Source organism: Prunus mume, linkage group LG4 (assembly GCF_029339155.1).
Source record: "Prunus mume cultivar Tortuosa linkage group LG4, ASM2933915v1, whole genome shotgun sequence".
NCBI lineage: Eukaryota > Viridiplantae > Streptophyta > Magnoliopsida > Rosales > Rosaceae > Prunus > Prunus mume.
In genome coordinates this window covers 23,646,290-23,663,673 of record NC_142701.1, presented here as the reverse complement: position 1 = coordinate 23,663,673, position 17,384 = coordinate 23,646,290, and the positions used below count along the sequence as shown (strand labels likewise).

The 17,384-nt window shown below is 39.1% G+C and overlaps 4 protein-coding genes across 7 annotated transcripts; 2 read left to right on the top strand and 2 right to left on the bottom strand.

Annotated features, from left to right (window-relative positions):
- Positions 1-19: 19 nt before the first annotated feature.
- On the bottom strand, positions 20-4,135 carry LOC148918230 (transcriptional adapter ADA2a-like). Of its 2 annotated transcripts, none has more exons than XM_089050273.1 (12): positions 3,930-4,135; positions 3,554-3,806; positions 2,920-2,985; positions 2,678-2,803; positions 2,492-2,567; positions 2,078-2,138; positions 1,922-1,977; positions 1,724-1,813; positions 1,389-1,611; positions 911-1,121; positions 412-684; positions 20-329 (listed from the first exon to the last, which is right to left on the bottom strand). In XM_089050273.1, the coding sequence occupies exons 1-12, from the start codon at positions 3,980-3,982 to the stop codon at positions 138-140; spliced, it is 1,680 nt and encodes a 559-aa protein (XP_088906399.1). In that variant the 5' UTR covers positions 3,983-4,135; the 3' UTR covers positions 20-137. The 2 variants fall into 2 exon arrangements, with proteins under 2 accessions (XP_088906399.1, XP_088906400.1); XM_089050274.1 differs by having other exon boundaries at positions 2,920-2,954; positions 3,930-3,993.
- Positions 4,136-4,236: 101 nt separating this feature from the next.
- On the top strand, positions 4,237-6,885 carry LOC148918229 (uncharacterized). 3 transcript variants are annotated; one of them, XM_089050276.1, is made up of 9 exons: positions 4,237-4,302; positions 4,410-4,476; positions 4,894-5,021; positions 5,167-5,223; positions 5,366-5,458; positions 5,725-5,803; positions 5,954-6,078; positions 6,234-6,377; positions 6,465-6,885. In XM_089050276.1, exons 3-9 carry the CDS (start codon positions 4,896-4,898, stop codon positions 6,702-6,704), a joined length of 864 nt encoding a protein of 287 aa, XP_088906402.1. In that variant the 5' UTR covers positions 4,237-4,302; positions 4,410-4,476; positions 4,894-4,895; the 3' UTR covers positions 6,705-6,885. The 3 variants fall into 3 exon arrangements, with proteins under 3 accessions (XP_088906402.1, XP_088906401.1, XP_088906403.1); XM_089050277.1 differs by lacking the exon at positions 4,237-4,302 and adding an exon at positions 4,312-4,330; XM_089050275.1 differs by having other exon boundaries at positions 4,302-4,476.
- A 189-nt stretch (positions 6,886-7,074) lies between these two features.
- Positions 7,075-9,165, bottom strand: LOC103329247 (uncharacterized). The gene has a single exon (XM_008231686.2). The coding sequence runs from the start codon at positions 8,797-8,799 to the stop codon at positions 7,198-7,200; it is 1,602 nt and encodes a 533-aa protein (XP_008229908.2). The 5' UTR covers positions 8,800-9,165; the 3' UTR covers positions 7,075-7,197.
- A 2,387-nt stretch (positions 9,166-11,552) lies between these two features.
- LOC103329277 (receptor-like protein 6) lies at positions 11,553-17,035 on the top strand. Its single transcript, XM_089050515.1, is given in 5 exon segments — positions 11,553-12,482; positions 12,484-12,549; positions 12,587-13,382; positions 13,385-13,578; positions 16,139-17,035. Coding segments are annotated over 5 exon segments (2,883 nt in total).
- The last annotated feature ends 349 nt before the right edge of the window (positions 17,036-17,384 follow it).

The window sequence follows — 17,384 nt, the reverse complement described above, 5'->3', positions numbered from 1 at the left end:
CTGTTTTTGTTTACGAGTGTGGTATAAATGGGTATTTTATTAATCTTTGGTTATTAAAACAGCCTGGGCTTCTTGCCAAGATAATTGAACAAAATGGGATTCTTTGCCTCTCAAGTAACAAACACAACTGTGCATAACTATTCTTGAGCCATTCCCTTTTTCACAAGCATATCATAAACCCTATCAACTTTGGATGGTTCAACCTTGAACAGACTATGGGCATCGGATTTCTTCTTAACATTGCCATTCTCAATCTCTGTGGAGATGATCTGAAGCATGTTTAGATAATGTGAAGGTAGGATTCTCATCTCACTGCAAAGTCTTTGTTCCTGCATGTATTAGACAAACATTTCAACCAACAGAATTCGCTTTCTACGCTAAAGCATTAGACTCTGAGATTGGCTTTCTTACGGTTTCGGAGAGTAAATCGGCCCCGACTAGGCCAGTTATGTCCCAATAGTCCAAGGAGCTGGAAATGGCTTGCGTAGTTGAAAATGAGTCCTTGCTAACAGGATGCAGACCTGTGGATCCCTTAAAAGCTCCCCGAGGACTGATCTGCAAGCCTTTACCAGCCTGAGAGCTTTCTTTGATCCTCAGGGAACTTTCTTCATTTTCCTTCTTCCTCTTCTCCTCAAGGTATCTGCTTGCTTCAGCAGCTGTCCTACAGCCAGCTGTTCTAGCCTCCTGCATAATGAATGCAAAGAACATAAGCAGAAGCCATACAATATGATGCTTATTATTTCGAGCTGCATAAGTCATGTCAACTGTGGGAAGCCATGGTGCTTTTCACTTAGAACGATGTAAATTCATGTGATACCATTACTTACCGAACTAGATCAACCAACAGTCATGGTATATATAGAGGGAAATGAGGTAACAAAAATACAAGTGTGAGGCACATGCATCAGACCTGAAGATCTAGTATTCTTTTGACAATCTGTTGTTCCTCAATGATACTCTTGAGCAATTCCTTGTGCTCTTCATTTGAGTGGAACCGCATGAAAACCTTGAAGCGTTGATATATTTCTCCCTCTTCGGGTGAGAGGTTCTTCTCAAAAGGGTCAGGGTACAGCAGATTTCTTTCAAGTATGAAATCCTTCCTACGTTTCCTCTCATCAAGCCTGCCCAAATTCCCACATATTATTTGAGTATGTCAAGGGGAAAAAGGGAAAATTGGACAGCAAGTCTAACTCATTTTTATAGTGAGGATATTACTTATATGAAAGTATGCATGAGATGTGAAGGAATAGTTTAAGGAAATTCCTTTGAACCTAACGAAAATAATCACTTTATCTTGGTATACTTTAACCTCTTCCGTTTCAAAAACTTTTGTGAATTAGAAAATGCATCCATCGACCTTGAATCTACCAAAGTAACCTTATAAGTACCTCTTTGAGTAGACGTGTAGAACTCGTAGTTTCAATTCCCGGTCAGCATTAGTGTCAGAATCTTTAAATTCCATATCTGCCAGTATCTGCTCAGCATCGTTATCATATTCAATTTCAAACTCTTGTCTCTTGAAATTATAGCCACTAAATTCTGTTATAGAAGGTCCCTCGTCACCTAAGCTCCTTAGTTTTTTCCCTCCGACGCTCCGATCAACTTGAGATTCTGTTGACAATGTAACATAGAAATGAACATCTCTTTAAATCAATACATGACATTAATTTTTTTGATGCATTACCTATACAATAATAGTAACGTAAGACATAATCCAGCATACCTTCCACTTTACAAACTTTAATCTCATCCTTAATCTGCGCTTTGTTGGATGCCTTCTTCACAGCACCTAGGACCAGACCTGAGGCATCATCTAATGCAAAACACAAAATTAGGTCTCTCCATTCATGCATAAACAAAAACACATGATAAATGAAATTGCTCAAGAACCAAAAAGCCTCAACAGGGTTGATTGTTATACCAGCAGTTGAGTGGGATGAAGATTGACAAGCTGGATTCTTTTTCAATTCTTCACACCTGATCAAGCACAAAAAAGAAAGAGAGAATTTTAAAAAAGAAAATGTGCAACAAGAACTTGAACCAATAGTAGATACAACATATAATAAAATAGCCATACTTGACTCCTGTGGAAAAGGGGGACACCTCTTTCAACGTAATCTCCACAAGCATGGGAACTTCTACAAAGAAAAAAAAAACAGATTGAGCTGGACATTTTGAATCCACAAAATGAAAATAAAGTACATGTCTATAATGACAGTACAAAAGTGAGCATCATCACAAGCGACTTCAAAGAAGAAAAATGAACTGCCTCATTTAAAGGATTATCTGTCTCCACGAAAAACAGATACACAGAGCAATCTACGAACATTGAGCAAGTATCATCACACCTACTGAATGGTTTGATCTAAACTGTTGGGGCATCATAAATCATAAGTGATACGACAAAGGATATAGTTGCTTGCAATGCAAGATCACCATAAACAAAGTTGCTTTTCATGCTCATCTAATAATACAATCATTGCAAACTAACCTTTCTTGATTTCACCCGAGCCCTTAGCCAAGGCAAGAAGCTCCTCTCTGCTCTTTCCCATAACATGAGACATGTCCTAGGTGGATATTATGAAAATTATTAGAGAAAATTTTGGTTTTTTCTATATGATGTTTATGTGTGTATGTCACGTGTGTGTGGATACATTAATAAGAAAACTGGTCTTACTGGTAGAGGAAAGCGCGGAGAGTTCATATATATAGCTTTAAAATGGTCAATACAGTGTTGTCTGCTTTTTGTTCCAACATGTTCAGAAACTTCGGTCCAGTTCCCAAATCCATACATTTCAATACCCTAAAAAGTATGGTCAAAGAACAAGAGATATTAGACACAGATTTATCAGTTTGACAAAAAGAAAAAGACACAGATTGATCAGAAGCATTATTAAAAGAAATCAGCCAATTTAATACCTCAAGCAATAGCATCTCTTCATCTGCATTCCAGTCTGGACATAAAAGTGGAAAAGACAAATTGTCCTGTTTTAAAAAACAAAATTCATCAAATAATACATGCACGTTTAATAGTCCATGTCATATTCAAAAGCATCTCATAATCTCCGATGTGATTTCATATCGGAAGCAGAACAAAAATTTACTTCAGGAGGAAAATCTCATATATAATTAAATGAATGAACAAGCTCGTAAAAGTACTCTCTAAACAAATAAAAATAATACTCATAGCTGTTTAGACACAGATTTGAGGTGAATTCAAATGGGTTCTGTTGGTTGCAAGGAAAAAATTCTTATCTGCATGCAGTATTTAGAGCTTCACTTCGGGTCAGAAAACCAATTCAATCTTTTGCCTTTTAATGCATTTTACTCAAAGGTCATCCTAATCTTGCCACTATCCATTTTCAAATTCTAAATTCTGTTCTGGATATTAACAGAATATCTTAAAGCTATAATAAAAATAAAAATTTCTTCAAGCAACCATCCCTGCAACAATTTCTATTAGTCTACGATCACTTCACTAGAAACGTTTAACATTCACAGAGCAGATACATATCAAAACAGTAACTTTTGATATAAATACAAAGGTACTCACCATAACCCTGTATGGATGATTGCATTTGTGAGGTGTAAGTTCACCTCCAACGGAGAAGCACTCAATGCAAAGGTCAAAATCTGGGCACACCACACACTTTATGCGAGTTTTCCCAGATATATCTTTGTTGCAATAATTGCAGTGGTAGAAAGCCCCTTTGGGTTCGCTAGTTTCTTGGGCTACAGCTTTCTGAGCTGTGCTACTGTTCTCTGCTGGCTCTGTACCTGAAGCTGTTCTCTTTCTTTTGCCCCTACTGAAAATTACCCAAAAAGGAAATAACAATTTTTTGTGACCGAAATTGAGAAATTTTAACGACTTAATTATTGTCTGATAAAGCTTGAAAATTTGAACCGAAGTGATAGGAAAATTGACTAACCTCTGGTTGTGATTGTCTACAGCGGGATGCGAAGCTGCTCGGGACCGACCCATCGATTGAATTTCACGAAGAAACGAAGCAAATGAGAAGCCCTAATTTTTACAGGTGAAGATTGGGAATTTTCGGTTTGGGCCAATTGATGATGTGGCGGTTGAACTGGGTGCGTGTTTCATTTCCTCACCAGCGATGTACGTGCGCCACGTAATTGGGTTTTCATCCGACGGTTCATAAAAGGAATACGTAGAACACGTTTCTTCCGTTGGATAGAGTGCGGTACACGTGTCGCTTAGGGAGTGCTTTCCACAGAATAAAACATGGTGTAGGTTCCGTACGATTAAAAACTCGTTCTTTTGAGGAAGAACGAGCAGTGAAGGTAGGCGTTCCCGCTAAGTCGCTTGCAGGTGTCAAATTGCCGTAATTTGATTTTGGAAATCTCTAACCCTAAGTCCCTAACAGTCTTTCCCTCCACATCCCTCTCAGCAACGCCGCCGCCGCCGCCACAGCCTTCTCTCACTCTTTAGGGCTTCGTGAGCATCGTCTCTGCTCGGTAATTATTCCTCTTTGCTTGTTTGTGTTCATTGGAAAGTTGGCAAAGTTTTGCATAGATGGAATTGGTAGGGCACAAAAGTTTTAGATAATTGTGTTTGTGAAGTGATAGCTAGTCGGTTGCTTGGTTGAACCCATCTGGTCAGACAGTTCTTTTTGCTATTTATTGATATTTGAGCATTCAAAGTTACTGCCTTTACTTAGACCTAATTTTTTATTCACCTTCATTTAGCACACCGTAGAATGTAGAATTTCTCTTTTACATGTGAGGCATTCAGGATGACTGCCTTTTGTTTTTAATCGTAATGGTTTTCTGCTATATCTCTTTTTTTTTTTCGTTTTTTATTTTATTTCTGTTGCATCTTGATTTCTATGAAGCTAATTATATCATAAATCATTTTTCATATCACATGTTCAGAAATGGTGGGACTATCCATAGGAGAAAAGCATTTTATACAGGGTGGCATTGCTCAGGATCTTCGTTCTGATGGCCGAAAAAGACTGACGACTCGACCTATCTATGTTGAAACCGGAGTCATTTCTCAGGTTAATATTATGTCATGTGTTTCTTTTGAAAGGAAGTTCTTTTTTTTGCCTAAAGTTTTTGAATTTTGAATTGTAGAATTTCCTGTGTGACGTGAAATTTTTACTTAATTTGTTATAATCCCCGTTCTTGATGGCGTCCATGCAGGCAAATGGTTCGGCAAGGGTCAGGATGGGTGCCACAGATGTCATTGCCAGTGTGAAGGTATCATTTAGTCTTGGCCTGAAGCTCGTACTAGTGATTTTAAAATGTTATGACTAAATTTACGATGTTTGTATGTCTAATTATTTAAATAGCCCCTGCTGTTCTTAATATCATATTTTCTGGTAAATTTGAATGAGTTCAGGCTGAACTTGGAAGGCCGAATGCGTTGCAACCTGACAAAGGAAAGGTCGTTGTAAATGTTGATTGCAGTCCCACTGCAGCACCAATGTTTGAGGTTAACACTTTTATATTATCCGCTTCCTTCTCATTTTTCGCTTTGTCAATTGAGGCTTACATCTTGGTTTCTGCAAGATCCTCTACGAAGTGCAATTTTTGATTTAGCGGAATTCATGCTCTGATAAAATACGAGGGCGCTATGGTTATCTATTGTAATCCTATTAGGCAATCTTAACTTTTCCTGTTGGTGTACATTGCAATGGATAGTAGGAACCTATGTGTTTACGCTTCTTGTAAAGCTGTTGTTTTGTTGCATTTCCACAGGGTAGAGGGGGTGAGGAGCTGTCAGCAGAACTCTCAGTTGCTCTTCAATGTTGTCTCTTGGGTGGTAAAAGTGGATCTGGTCTGTATTTTCATTGAACAGTGAGATAAACATAGTAAATTTGTTGTACCATTGATGTATGATATCTTTTGGAAATACATATTTCTTGTTTGTACAGGCATTTCCATATAACTCTAAAGTTGATAATATAGGTGTCTTTGTCTGTTCCAGGTGCTGGAATTGATCTCTCCTCTCTGGTTGTTGTGGAAGGAAAGATCTGTTGGGATCTTTACATCGATGGCCTTGTTGTTAGTTCAGACGGGAATCTGCTAGATGCCCTAGGTGCTGCTATAAAGGTGCTTGATTTTTCTTATCTGTTTTGATATGCTCAGTTTATTTCTGTTCTGTAAAAAAGCAAGGACAACAGAAGATATTTCTGGCTGTTGATAAAGTTTAGTATTAAGTTTCCAAAGAAATTACTTGTCTTTTAAAGAAACTGATGTTCCCAAAGGCTGCTTTGAGTAATACAGGCATCCCAAAAGTAAATGTTGCAGCCGGTGCATCAGGCAATGAGCAACCAGAGGTTGATGTAAGCGATGAGGAATTTCTCCAATTTGACACATCTAGGGTTCCTGTCATAGTTACATTAACAAAGGTAACATGAGTTAACCATCTCTTCTGTCCTTCAGCAAACTGCAAATGTTTATTGTCTTGTATTGATTGCTGCCCATCTGTTTCTCAGGTAGGTCGGCACTATATTGTAGATGCCACTTCAGAAGAGGAATCACAAATGAGCTCGGCTGTTTCTATTTCCATCAATAGGCAAGGCCACATTTGTGGGTTGACCAAACGGGGCGGTGCCGGCCTAGATCCAAGCATCATTCTTGACATGATATCTGTGGCAAAAACAGTAAGTGAGCAGCTGATAAACACTTTGGATTCTCACATAGCTGCTGCTGAAGCTGGCGAAGAGGAGTCGTGACATAATTATAACCTCTGATATATTTAAGTGGGTGGGTTTTGAGCAGGTCCTAGGTATATGAAAATTGTAATGCTGATAACTTTACATAAAGCTGATGAGAACGTTTAATTTGTTGTATGCATATTTGACACCTTTTAACCTAAATTAGCATCAGCATTAGTTTGGAAGCTTTTGTAGTTCAGGTCTCTATTGCAGACATTATTTTCCATTGATGCACCAATTAATTCTTCAATTAAACTCACAATCTACCACGGTTATGTCTCGTATGGAACCATGTTTAAGGCTTGTTTAAAACAAAGACACAGAGAATTGTTTACATGAACTTATCTGGAACACGTTCAAGTGCATGGCTCAAGAGAAAAGGAGTTAATAAACCAATTAACAGAGGCATCTTACACCTCAAGTAATAATCCGCATCCAAAACACCGTAGAATGTTCTCTTTGAAAGGTACAAGGAAAACAATGTACACCTTTACATGTTATTTCCGAATGTTCAGTTTTCTTCCACTACTACAGGGGAGAGAATTTTTGCCATGTCAAAACCTTGAGGGATGAGGCGTCTAACTTCCATCTCACTGCATAACCATTTTACCATTTTCTCGTTCCTGCATCTGCATAGTTCTAGACATAAATCAGATAAGATGCTTGAATCAAGAGCAAAAGATCTCTCAGACATTTCTTTCAAGACTTCAACTGCTCCATCAAAATCCCTGTTATTGCAGAAGCTAGATATCAGCATGTTAAAAGTATGCTTATCGGGATGATAACCACTCCTTATCATGCTTTTACATAACTTGAAGGCATGGTCCGAGTTCTTTCTCACACACTGCCCCTCAATAAGGGCAGAAAAGGTTGAGGCATTTGGGACAAAGTGCTTTCTATCAAGTTCTTTAACAAGATATGCAGCTTTCTTTGTTTTACCCTCCTTGCAGAGTCCCAATATCAATGCATTATAAGTCACGATAGTAGCATTTACTTGATTCCTTGACATCTCCTCAAAAAGCCTATTGCCCATCTCGCTATTACCTTCTTGGCTGTACCCTTTTATCAAAGTATTGTAAGTTACGGTATCAGGAGCAACATTCACGGCTTTCATCTCACTAAAAATTCTGTTTGCTTCCTTTAGTTTTCCTTCTTTGCAAAACCCATCAATAAGTGAGTTAAAAGTAACCACACTTGGGTGCAATCCATTCTTCGCCATCAAGTTTTTGAACTTCAAAGCCGAACTCAGAAGACCCTTATCACAGTGTCCTGCAATCAGCGTGTTATATGATACAACTGTAGGACTAAAACCCATGCTGTCCATCTTCTCAAGGACCTCAACAGCGTTCTCTAATTTTCCCAATTTACAATAAGCAGATATAACCATATTAAGAGTATAAACATTCGGTGAAATCCTACAACGCTGCATTTCTCTATAGAATACCAAAGCAATATCAGCTCTATGTAAATCAAGCAATGAGCTAAGATATGCATTGCAAGACTCAACTGTTGGGAAGAATCCATAATCCTTCATCTGACAAAATGTATTTGTGGCATTCCTAAATTTCTTCATATGCGCAAAAGTCTTGAAAAGAGAATCGAAAACACGAGGAGAAGAATCACACAAGCGGTACGAATACAATATTGCTTCAAACAACTTGGAAGGCAAATCTATCGAACCCGAGACAAGAACCTTTCTCAAAATAGACTCTGCAGACTTGAACTTCCTGTATTTGGTGAGAATGTGGAGAATAATGGAGTGTGTTTCAAGGGTAAGTGAAGTGGGGTTTTGAGCTGCAACCCAATTGAAAAACTCAAGGGAAAGAACATAGTCCTGCTTAATCTTTAGCAGTATATGTTTCACTCTGAAACCAGTTAGACCATTGGACAAGGAATTGAGCTTAGCCCAGTCAGAGTGAATTAGATGGCTGTTTGCAACATTCACAAAATCAAGGTCCTGCCCTTTGGGTTCAGGAATTGTTCTGTGGGGAATAGGAAGTGGATTCCAATTCCTTTTTCCAAATTTCCCACAAGTTGTGGGGTTTGTAAAGGTGGGTTCTTTTGCAATTGAATTGGGCAAACTAGAAAACTGACGAAATGGGAATTTGTTCATACTTTCCTACTGTACCACATATAGGACTGGGTTTTCAGAAATTGAAGTTGTTGGATCAATTCGAGGGTTGACATCAAGTTTTGACCTACTGATTCAGAAAACTGAAATGAAGTGTTGCTGGGTCTTTGATGAAATCATTGGAACAAAGAGCATGGAACTGGAGAAACGGGCATGACCCACTAACCTTGATTGAGGCAGAGGATGAAAATGGTGGAAAATGAGTTCTTCTGAGTCTGCTTCACCGAGGCATTGGCGATGGAGCAGAAGAAGCAGCAGCGACATAGAAAGTTGGGCGTTGCAACTTTTTTATTTTTTTGTTTTTTAATCAAAAGATACAACTTGGACGAGTATAATCTGATTCTGAACTGAAATAGCATGGTGTTTGGTGACTCCACAATGCTCAAGTTATATTATACCTAGCGTGTGCCAATTGACCTTTTTCTTTTTCTTTTTTAAATTATATTTTATTTTATTTTCCATACGCAAATATAATTTCTTTTTTACATCAGGTAAATATATAGATATTCAAAAGTATAAAGAAAACAGAAGAATGTGGGTGGGGTGGAGTGGGAAGTAAAAAGAGGAATGTGTATGAAGTGGACAGTAACTTCCTCCATATAATTACTTAGGTGGAATTTATCTTATATTTTACTAGCTTCTCCACACGCGCTTTGGTATTTGTGAGAGGCTTTTTTAAAAAAAAATTACAAAAATTTATTTTAGAATTAAAAAAGATAATGGATAGTTGTGTTCCATAAAAATAGGATCAATTATCTGATTTTTTTTTAAAATTTTTTATATGAAAACGTGTGAATTTACCGTATTATCCTCATTTAATTAATAATTACAATTCTTAATGCTTGCATTAACCAAAGACATTTTTTAGTATTTTGAATGTTTGACCATTCTCTGCATTTTATTTTATATATACTAGTCTCTTCGCACCCGCTTCTGCGTCTGTGAGATGCCTTTTTATTATTATTTATATTTTATGTATATTTATTTATAAATTTAAATTTATTTTATAATTAAAAAAGATAATGGGTAGTTGTGTTCCTTAAAAATATGGTCCATTATTTTATTTTTCTTTTAATTTTAATTTTTTTAATATGAAAAGACTTGAATTTAACATGTTATCCTCATTTAATTAATGATTTCAATTCTTAATGTTTACATTAATCAAGGGCATTTTCTGGTATTTTGAATGTTTTACCATTCTCTTCTTTTTACTTCATTTTCTGGTTTTCTTTTTTATTTTTATTTTATTTTTAGAATTAGTGTTTTAACATTTTACCCATATTATATTAATTTGTAGTCTTTTAGCACTTTGGTTAATCAAGGATATTTTTTGGGTTTTTGAATATTTTATCATTCTCTACTTTTTGTTTTATATATATAGATAAGTAAAATTAATATAGTCTGAAGTGTCCTTTTTTTCCCTTAATTATTATTTTCTATCATCATAATACCAAAAAATAAGATCCATTTAATGATTTAACAGAAAAGTTGTGCTCCACCCATTTATTAAACTGTTTTTGGTTACATCCATTTATTAATTTTTTTAAAAACTACTATGTCAAATAACAAATTTTGATAAATTTCAATAGTAGAAACAACTAACAAAAGAAGCCACCAAACCCTACAAGACAATAAAAACACTAACTAAAAAAGACTACAAAACAAGCAAAACCAAAAAAATAAAAGGAATAAAGTCGTCAACAGGGTTTAGCTTAGTAAAAAAGGGTATTAACTTGCAGACTGAGGTCTCAGGTTCGAACCCCCACGCCATCATATTTGTGGGTGTGTGAGAAACTATAGCTTGTACTATTAAAAAGGAATAAAAGTTGCACAGACTATATCACTAAAATTAAGCATGATTGAGTGAAGGACCCGCTATTAAAGTGGTTCGGAGCAAATGCTCTCCCTAAGAAAGGTTTTGGTTTTGAGTCATAGCATCCGTATAGTGTGTGTGAGTTTAATATGTTATCGCCCCTCTTAATATGAAAAATTCTTAAAAATACATGATCCAAAGCCAAACTTACAAAACCCAAAAGAACTAAATTTCAAAAACAATTGATATGCCCAAATAATAAACCACTCATTTAGCCTCGAAGAAAATGTAGAACATGAGGCAGATTTAGTGGTGGATCCATGATTTCAAAGATAATTAGACAAAACTTACATACTAAACTCAACTGCATAAGTAAATTTTATTAATAAATATAAAAAGCTACATTAGTTAGGGGATGTAATTAACCACCACCGGACATATTTCAAACAAAGATGCCGAACTGACATGACTCAGACCAAGTCACCACAAGATCTTTTTCACTAACCTAAAAGAATAAAATGGAAATAAAAGAGAGTGGAGGAGGGAAATGCCCTCCCCAGTAGGCAACACATTTGGGTTCACAAATTATGTTCAAAGTGATCATGTTCGATTATGTCACTACTTTTAATAATTATAGTTTGACAGCAGTGTTTGTGGTAATGATTAGCTGGAGAAAGAGATAGATGTTACGTCCAAAAGGCTCTGACTGTGAAACATTGTTTCCAGCAAGATAAATATCAATCTTGCAGATGACTTTACTTCAAGTCTTAGAGTGATTGATTTGGCTTCATTACCGCTCATCAAGCATCCCCATTTTCCTTGATTATTTTGCATGAACTGTCTATAAAAGGAGGTGGATTTCTCAATCCTTAATTACTTAAGAGCCATAAGCATTTCCGTAATCCGAAAACATAGCCGTGATATGGGAATGGAATCATGGCCGTCAAAGTTTATTTCTGTACGCTGTTTTCTTTTGCTATTACTCAATGCCACTCACTGTTTTTTACTTGTACAGACTCAGGCACTTGGCCAGGTTGATGAGTGCTCAGCCTTGTTGCAGTTCAAGGAAAGCTTTGCAATTCGCAAGTCTGTTTCTGCATATCCTCTTGCTTATCCGAAGGTTGCATTTTGGACGCTAGAAGGAGATCAGAATCGGAGTAATTGTTGTTCATGGGATGGTGTAGAGTGTGATGAGGACTCTGGCCATGTTGTTGGCCTTGACCTTAGCAGCAGCTGTCTTTACGGTTCTCTTAATTCCAGCAACAGTCTCTTCCGCCTTGTTCATCTGCAGAGGCTTGACCTCTCAGATAATCACTTCAATTTCTCTGAAATACCATCAAGGTTCGGTCAAGATCTTTTGAGTCTAACATATCTCAACCTTTCAAATTCCTTGTTTTATGGCCAAATTCCATCAGAAATTTCAATACTGTCGAAGCTGTCTACCCTTGATCTGTCTCACAATTCATGGAAACTTCATCCTGATATTATCCCTTTGAAACTGACCAAGGGATACATGAGAAGCCTGGTTCGAAACTTGACCAACATAAAACAACTTCATCTTAGTGAGGTAGACATTTTCTCCACTGTGCCTGATATCTTGGTCAATGCATCTTCTCTCACATCTCTCGAACTTGACAATTGTGGGTTGAATGGGGAATTCCCAGTAGGCATTTTCCACCTACCAAACTTAGAGGTTCTTCATGTGAGTTCGAACCCATTGCTAACAGGCTATTTCCCCACTTTTAACAGGAGTAATTTCTTCAAGAAATTGGGTGTTGCCTACACGAATTTCTCTGGCCAACTTCCTGGCTCCCTCGGAAACCTTCATGCCTTGAGTGTGTTGGAGATCGCCTCACCGTCAATTTTCCCCCCTTGTTCCATCTTCCCTGGGAAACCTTACCCAACTCAGTTACCTAGACATGTCTTATTTTTTTTGGGGGGACGAAAATCCTATACATGTCTTCATTTTATGGCGTTCCAAATAATTTTTCCACGTGCCAAGTTACTGATTCTTGGTCATGGGTTGGAAAGCTAACCAAGCTCTACACTCTGGGCCTTGAGAATACCTGCATAAAAGGAGAATTCCTATCTTTTGTCGCTAACCTGACCCGGTTAAGTGCTCTAAGCCTCGGGGGTAACAATTTCCAAGGAGAAATTCCTGGGTCACTCTTTCAGCTCAAAAATCTTGAATATCTTGACCTTTCCTATAGTAACTTGAGTGGGTTTGTTGAGTTTTATCAGTTTTCCAAGCTCAAAAAGTTGAAGTTCCTGCGATTATCATACAACAAGTTATCTCTGTTGCAGAGCAAACCCAATTTGGGTGCTACTTTTCCACAGCTTCAAGTTCTGGAGTTGATTTCGTGCAATTTAACAGAGTTTCCAGAATTTTTAAAAAATCAATACGAATTGTCGGTCCTAGACCTTCGAAACAACAGCATCCATGGGCGAATACCAAAATGGGTGTGGAACGCAACTAGAGAAACATTGATCACTCTCCACCTCTCTTATAACTTCTTAACAGGATTTGACCAAGATCCAATCATTCTCCCATGGAAAAATCTAAATTCTTTGGATCTCCAATCCAATATGTTACAAGGAACACTGCCAATTCCACCACAATCAATCAGAAACTATGTTGCCAGAGACAATAATTATAGTGGAGATATTTCGCTCTCCTTCTGCAACTTGATTTATTTACAAGCTCTTGATTTGTCCAACAACAGCTTGAGTGGCATGCTTCCACGGTGTTTGGGAACTCCAGCTCTCTGGAAATATTGGACCTGTACCACAATTCTTTTCACGGCAGTATTCCTCAAATATGTTCGGCCGAAAATAGTTTGAAAATGGTTGATTTGAGTTACAATCGATTACAGGGGAAGGTACCAAGATCAATGGCCAATTGCACTCATTTAGAGTTTCTTAGCCTTGGAAACAATCAGCTGAGTGACATCTTCGCAAGGACCCGTCCCGAATTTCCCAACCCGGCGAACCTGCGGAGACCCCGGCATCACACCCAAGCCGGGTTCACTCCTTAAATCTACGTCCTCATTTGCCATAGAGGATTAAGGGCACGAGACTTTCTGCCGAAAATTTCGGAGTCTCCCCTATAAATTGAACATTTCCCAAAATTTCCACCTGCATAAAACGCATTTTATAACCCAACCGGCAGCATGCACAATACAATCTCATGCAATTTACATAAATGGCCTCCGGCCTTCAAATGATTCTAGCAAAACTGCCCACAAGGTTCTTAAAATAACTTAATGCATTAAACATGCATATAGCAATTTCAAAATCTACTCACGCGCACCTTCACTCACTTAGTCCCCAAGGACAAGCCTCAATTCAACCAAGTTTTGGGACCAACAACGAGGTCCAAACCAATCCCAATAAGACCACCTAAGTGGGGTCTAATATGTGGCTGCACCTAGTAACTTCAGGCTGCCTACGTACCCTACTAAGGGATCAAGCCACACGTAGCTCTTTCATATCTATCCTGACTCCTAATATCAATAAACCATTACAGCCATATAAATACATACATTCTAATATTTATCCACCACAACACACCAAACACAATCACAATATCACCCCTCATACGACGGGACGTACCGGCCTCGTATGGAACACGCCGCTAATCCAAAGACGCGTGCGACCTCACCACGGGCCTCGCTACATTCTCACCAGCCCTCACACAACCATATCTCCTCATACGCCGGGACGCCCGGCCACGTATGGGTGCAACACGCCGGCTAATCCAAAGACGCGCGGCGACCTCCACCGGGCACGGCTACATTCTCACCACCCTCACACAACCATATCTCCTCATACGCCGACGCACCCGCCACGATGGGGTGCAACACGCGGCTAATCCAAAGACGCGTGCGACCTCACCGGGCTCAGCTACATTCTCACCAGCCTCACACAACCATATCTCCTCATACGCCGGACGCACCGCCACGTGAGGTGCCAACACGCCGCTAATCCAAAGACGCGCACTCTCGGGCTCGCTACATTCTCACCAGCCTCAACATGATCACAATATAGAGGGTAGTATAGCATCGTAAGCTAACATTCAAACGCTTTATTTACTTTTAAACATCCACACAATTAATTATAATAAATATAAATTCTAAACTTAAATAAACCTCCACAAATAAAGCATATCGTAAACTCCCCCATTTACTTTCACTAATTTATATCTTAAGCTCACGGTCTCCGTTTCACTCAACAACGCTCGAGACCTGTCACTAAGGTCATTCTAGCCCTCCTGGGATGGTAGAACTACGAGGAAAGTCTAGCGGTCAACCCAGGTCAAACTACCCAAACTTGGTCAAACGGGCCCACGACCTCAAATTTCGATCCGAAAGATCCTACAGGTTCTACGGGCTCTAGGACACATGTCCCGCAAGTTTGGTCCAGATCGACGGCGGATCGCTCACGATCGCCCGATCGGACGGCCGCTAAAACCCTCACCCTAGGGTTGGCATTTTCGAGTATCCGGACTCCATTTACGATCCGTCGAATCCTACACGATCCTGGTAATACCCGGATCAACATATTATAATTTCAGGACCATCCAACGGTCCAAACCTAGCGAACCCGAAAATACGCGATATGCGATATCCGCTCGGAACTCTAGCGGTATCAAAATGAGATCCGAGCATACCTACGCGCTCGTGACATCGAGAGGATTGCAATGGGACAAAAATACCCTCAGCTACAGTGCCCACGCGCCGCCACACAGCGGCAGCGTGGGTGTCTAAAGCGATATCGCATCGCCGGAAAACCTCCAAATCGTGAGCCAAGACTCCTACCCTAGGTGATACACCTAATTTGGAGTCACTTTTGTTCTTGGACATACCCCAAAAACTGACCGGAAGTGGCGGAATCGCGATCGCAAAACCGGCCGAATTTCAACTCGTAGATCGAGCTACCTAGCCTCAAAATTTATGAAATCCTACCCAACCATCAGCTAGAGCATGCAGAAGGGATGAATTTCCATACCTTGATTGCCAAAATGGCGGCCGGACGACGGAGAACGAAGCCGGCGAAGTTTCGGCGAAACCGGCGGTTTTCTTCGATTTTCGCGAAATCCCGCGGTGAGACCCTAGGAAGAGGGCGGCCGGTCATTTTGGTACCTCGACTTTGGTGGCCGGACGAGCACGGCCAAGAACGTGGCTGTTCAGTCGGAGAGAGAGAGAGAGAGAGACGCGAGAGAGAGAGAGAGAGACGGGGCATTTCCGTCTTTTAACTAAAAATCCAATTTCCAAATATTTACGATTATGCCACTGAGCTTCTTCTGACCATATCTCTCTCGTTACAACTCCGATTCGAGCCCACTACGTGTCTACAAACTCATCTCACCGTGCTCTACGCAACGGTACAACCGAATTCCCAAATTCCTTCCGGGTAAGAAAATGACCAAAATACCCTTATCCCACGGGTAATTTCTCAATTCCACTTAAATTAATTACACATGGGATAAATTTGGGGTCGGGGTGTTACATCTTCCCATCTTGGTTAGGGGCACTTCCAGCTCTGAAGTATCTCAGTTTAAGGTCCAACGGTTTTCATGGCATGATTGGGAAGCCTGCAACAAACCATGAGTTCCCAAAGTTGTGCATCATTGATTTATCTAACAATGGTTTTTCAGGTAAGTTGCCCTCCAACTACTTAGACAACTGGAATTCCATGAAATTTGTTGACGATGAGAATCACCAAATTTATTTTCGAGTCTCTCCGACGTTAAAGAGGTCAAATAAATTTGCAGGCATTTATGTTGTTCCATACTCGATCACAACTTTTGCAAAAGGTGTGGAGTTGAAATATTTTGCGGCCCCTTATCTTTTAAGATTGATAGATTTCTCAAGTAATAGATTTGAAGGAGAGATTCCAGGTATCATTGGGAATCTAAGAGGTATTCATATGCTTAGCCTTTCCAACAACACTCTCACTGGTCTCATCCCCTCATCTTTATCGAACTTGACTGCTCTTGAATCGTTGGATCTCTCCCAGAATCAGCTCTCAGGAAGGATCCCCGCTAATTTGGCACAACTCAATTTCCTTTCATATTTCAATGTCTCCCATAACCATCTTTGGGGGCCTATACCACTCGGTCAACAATTTGGTACATTCCTAGAAGATTCCTATGTTGGAAACTCAGGTTTGTGTGGAAAGCTTTTGTCAAAAAAATGTGAGAGCTCAAGACCGCCACCGCCATCAATCTTTGAAGAAGATGAAGACTCTGGGTTTCAAATTGAACTAGACTGGTACGTTGTTCTGCCGGGAATTATTAGTGGTTTAATAATTGGAGTGATTTTTGGGGACATTTGGACAAACAAGAAGCATGAATGGTTTGTGGAGGCAGCCAAGAGGATCAACAGGAGGAGGGGACGTATTTGAGCCTTGTATTTGTTTTTTATATATGGTTTTTATAATGTATTTCTAGACGAATTTACAAATTTCTTCTTTCCTAGCTGTTTGCTACAATATTCATTTTGATTAGTTACCGTGCAAGCAACCCCATAATATGTATCAAGAAACAGTTTGGTATTTGGATCAAACAATTACTGTGACAATCAGGTGCCAGATGGATTAGCCCAAGTTTTTGGTGTGCTCTCAAGTGGTCTTGAGTTCAAACTCCTATGGTATTCGTGTGTGTGAGTTTTTCCCTGCCAATTCCTAACTTTGGCAAAAATAAAAATAAAAATAAAAATAAATAAAATACAGAGAAATTTAATCAAACGTAACA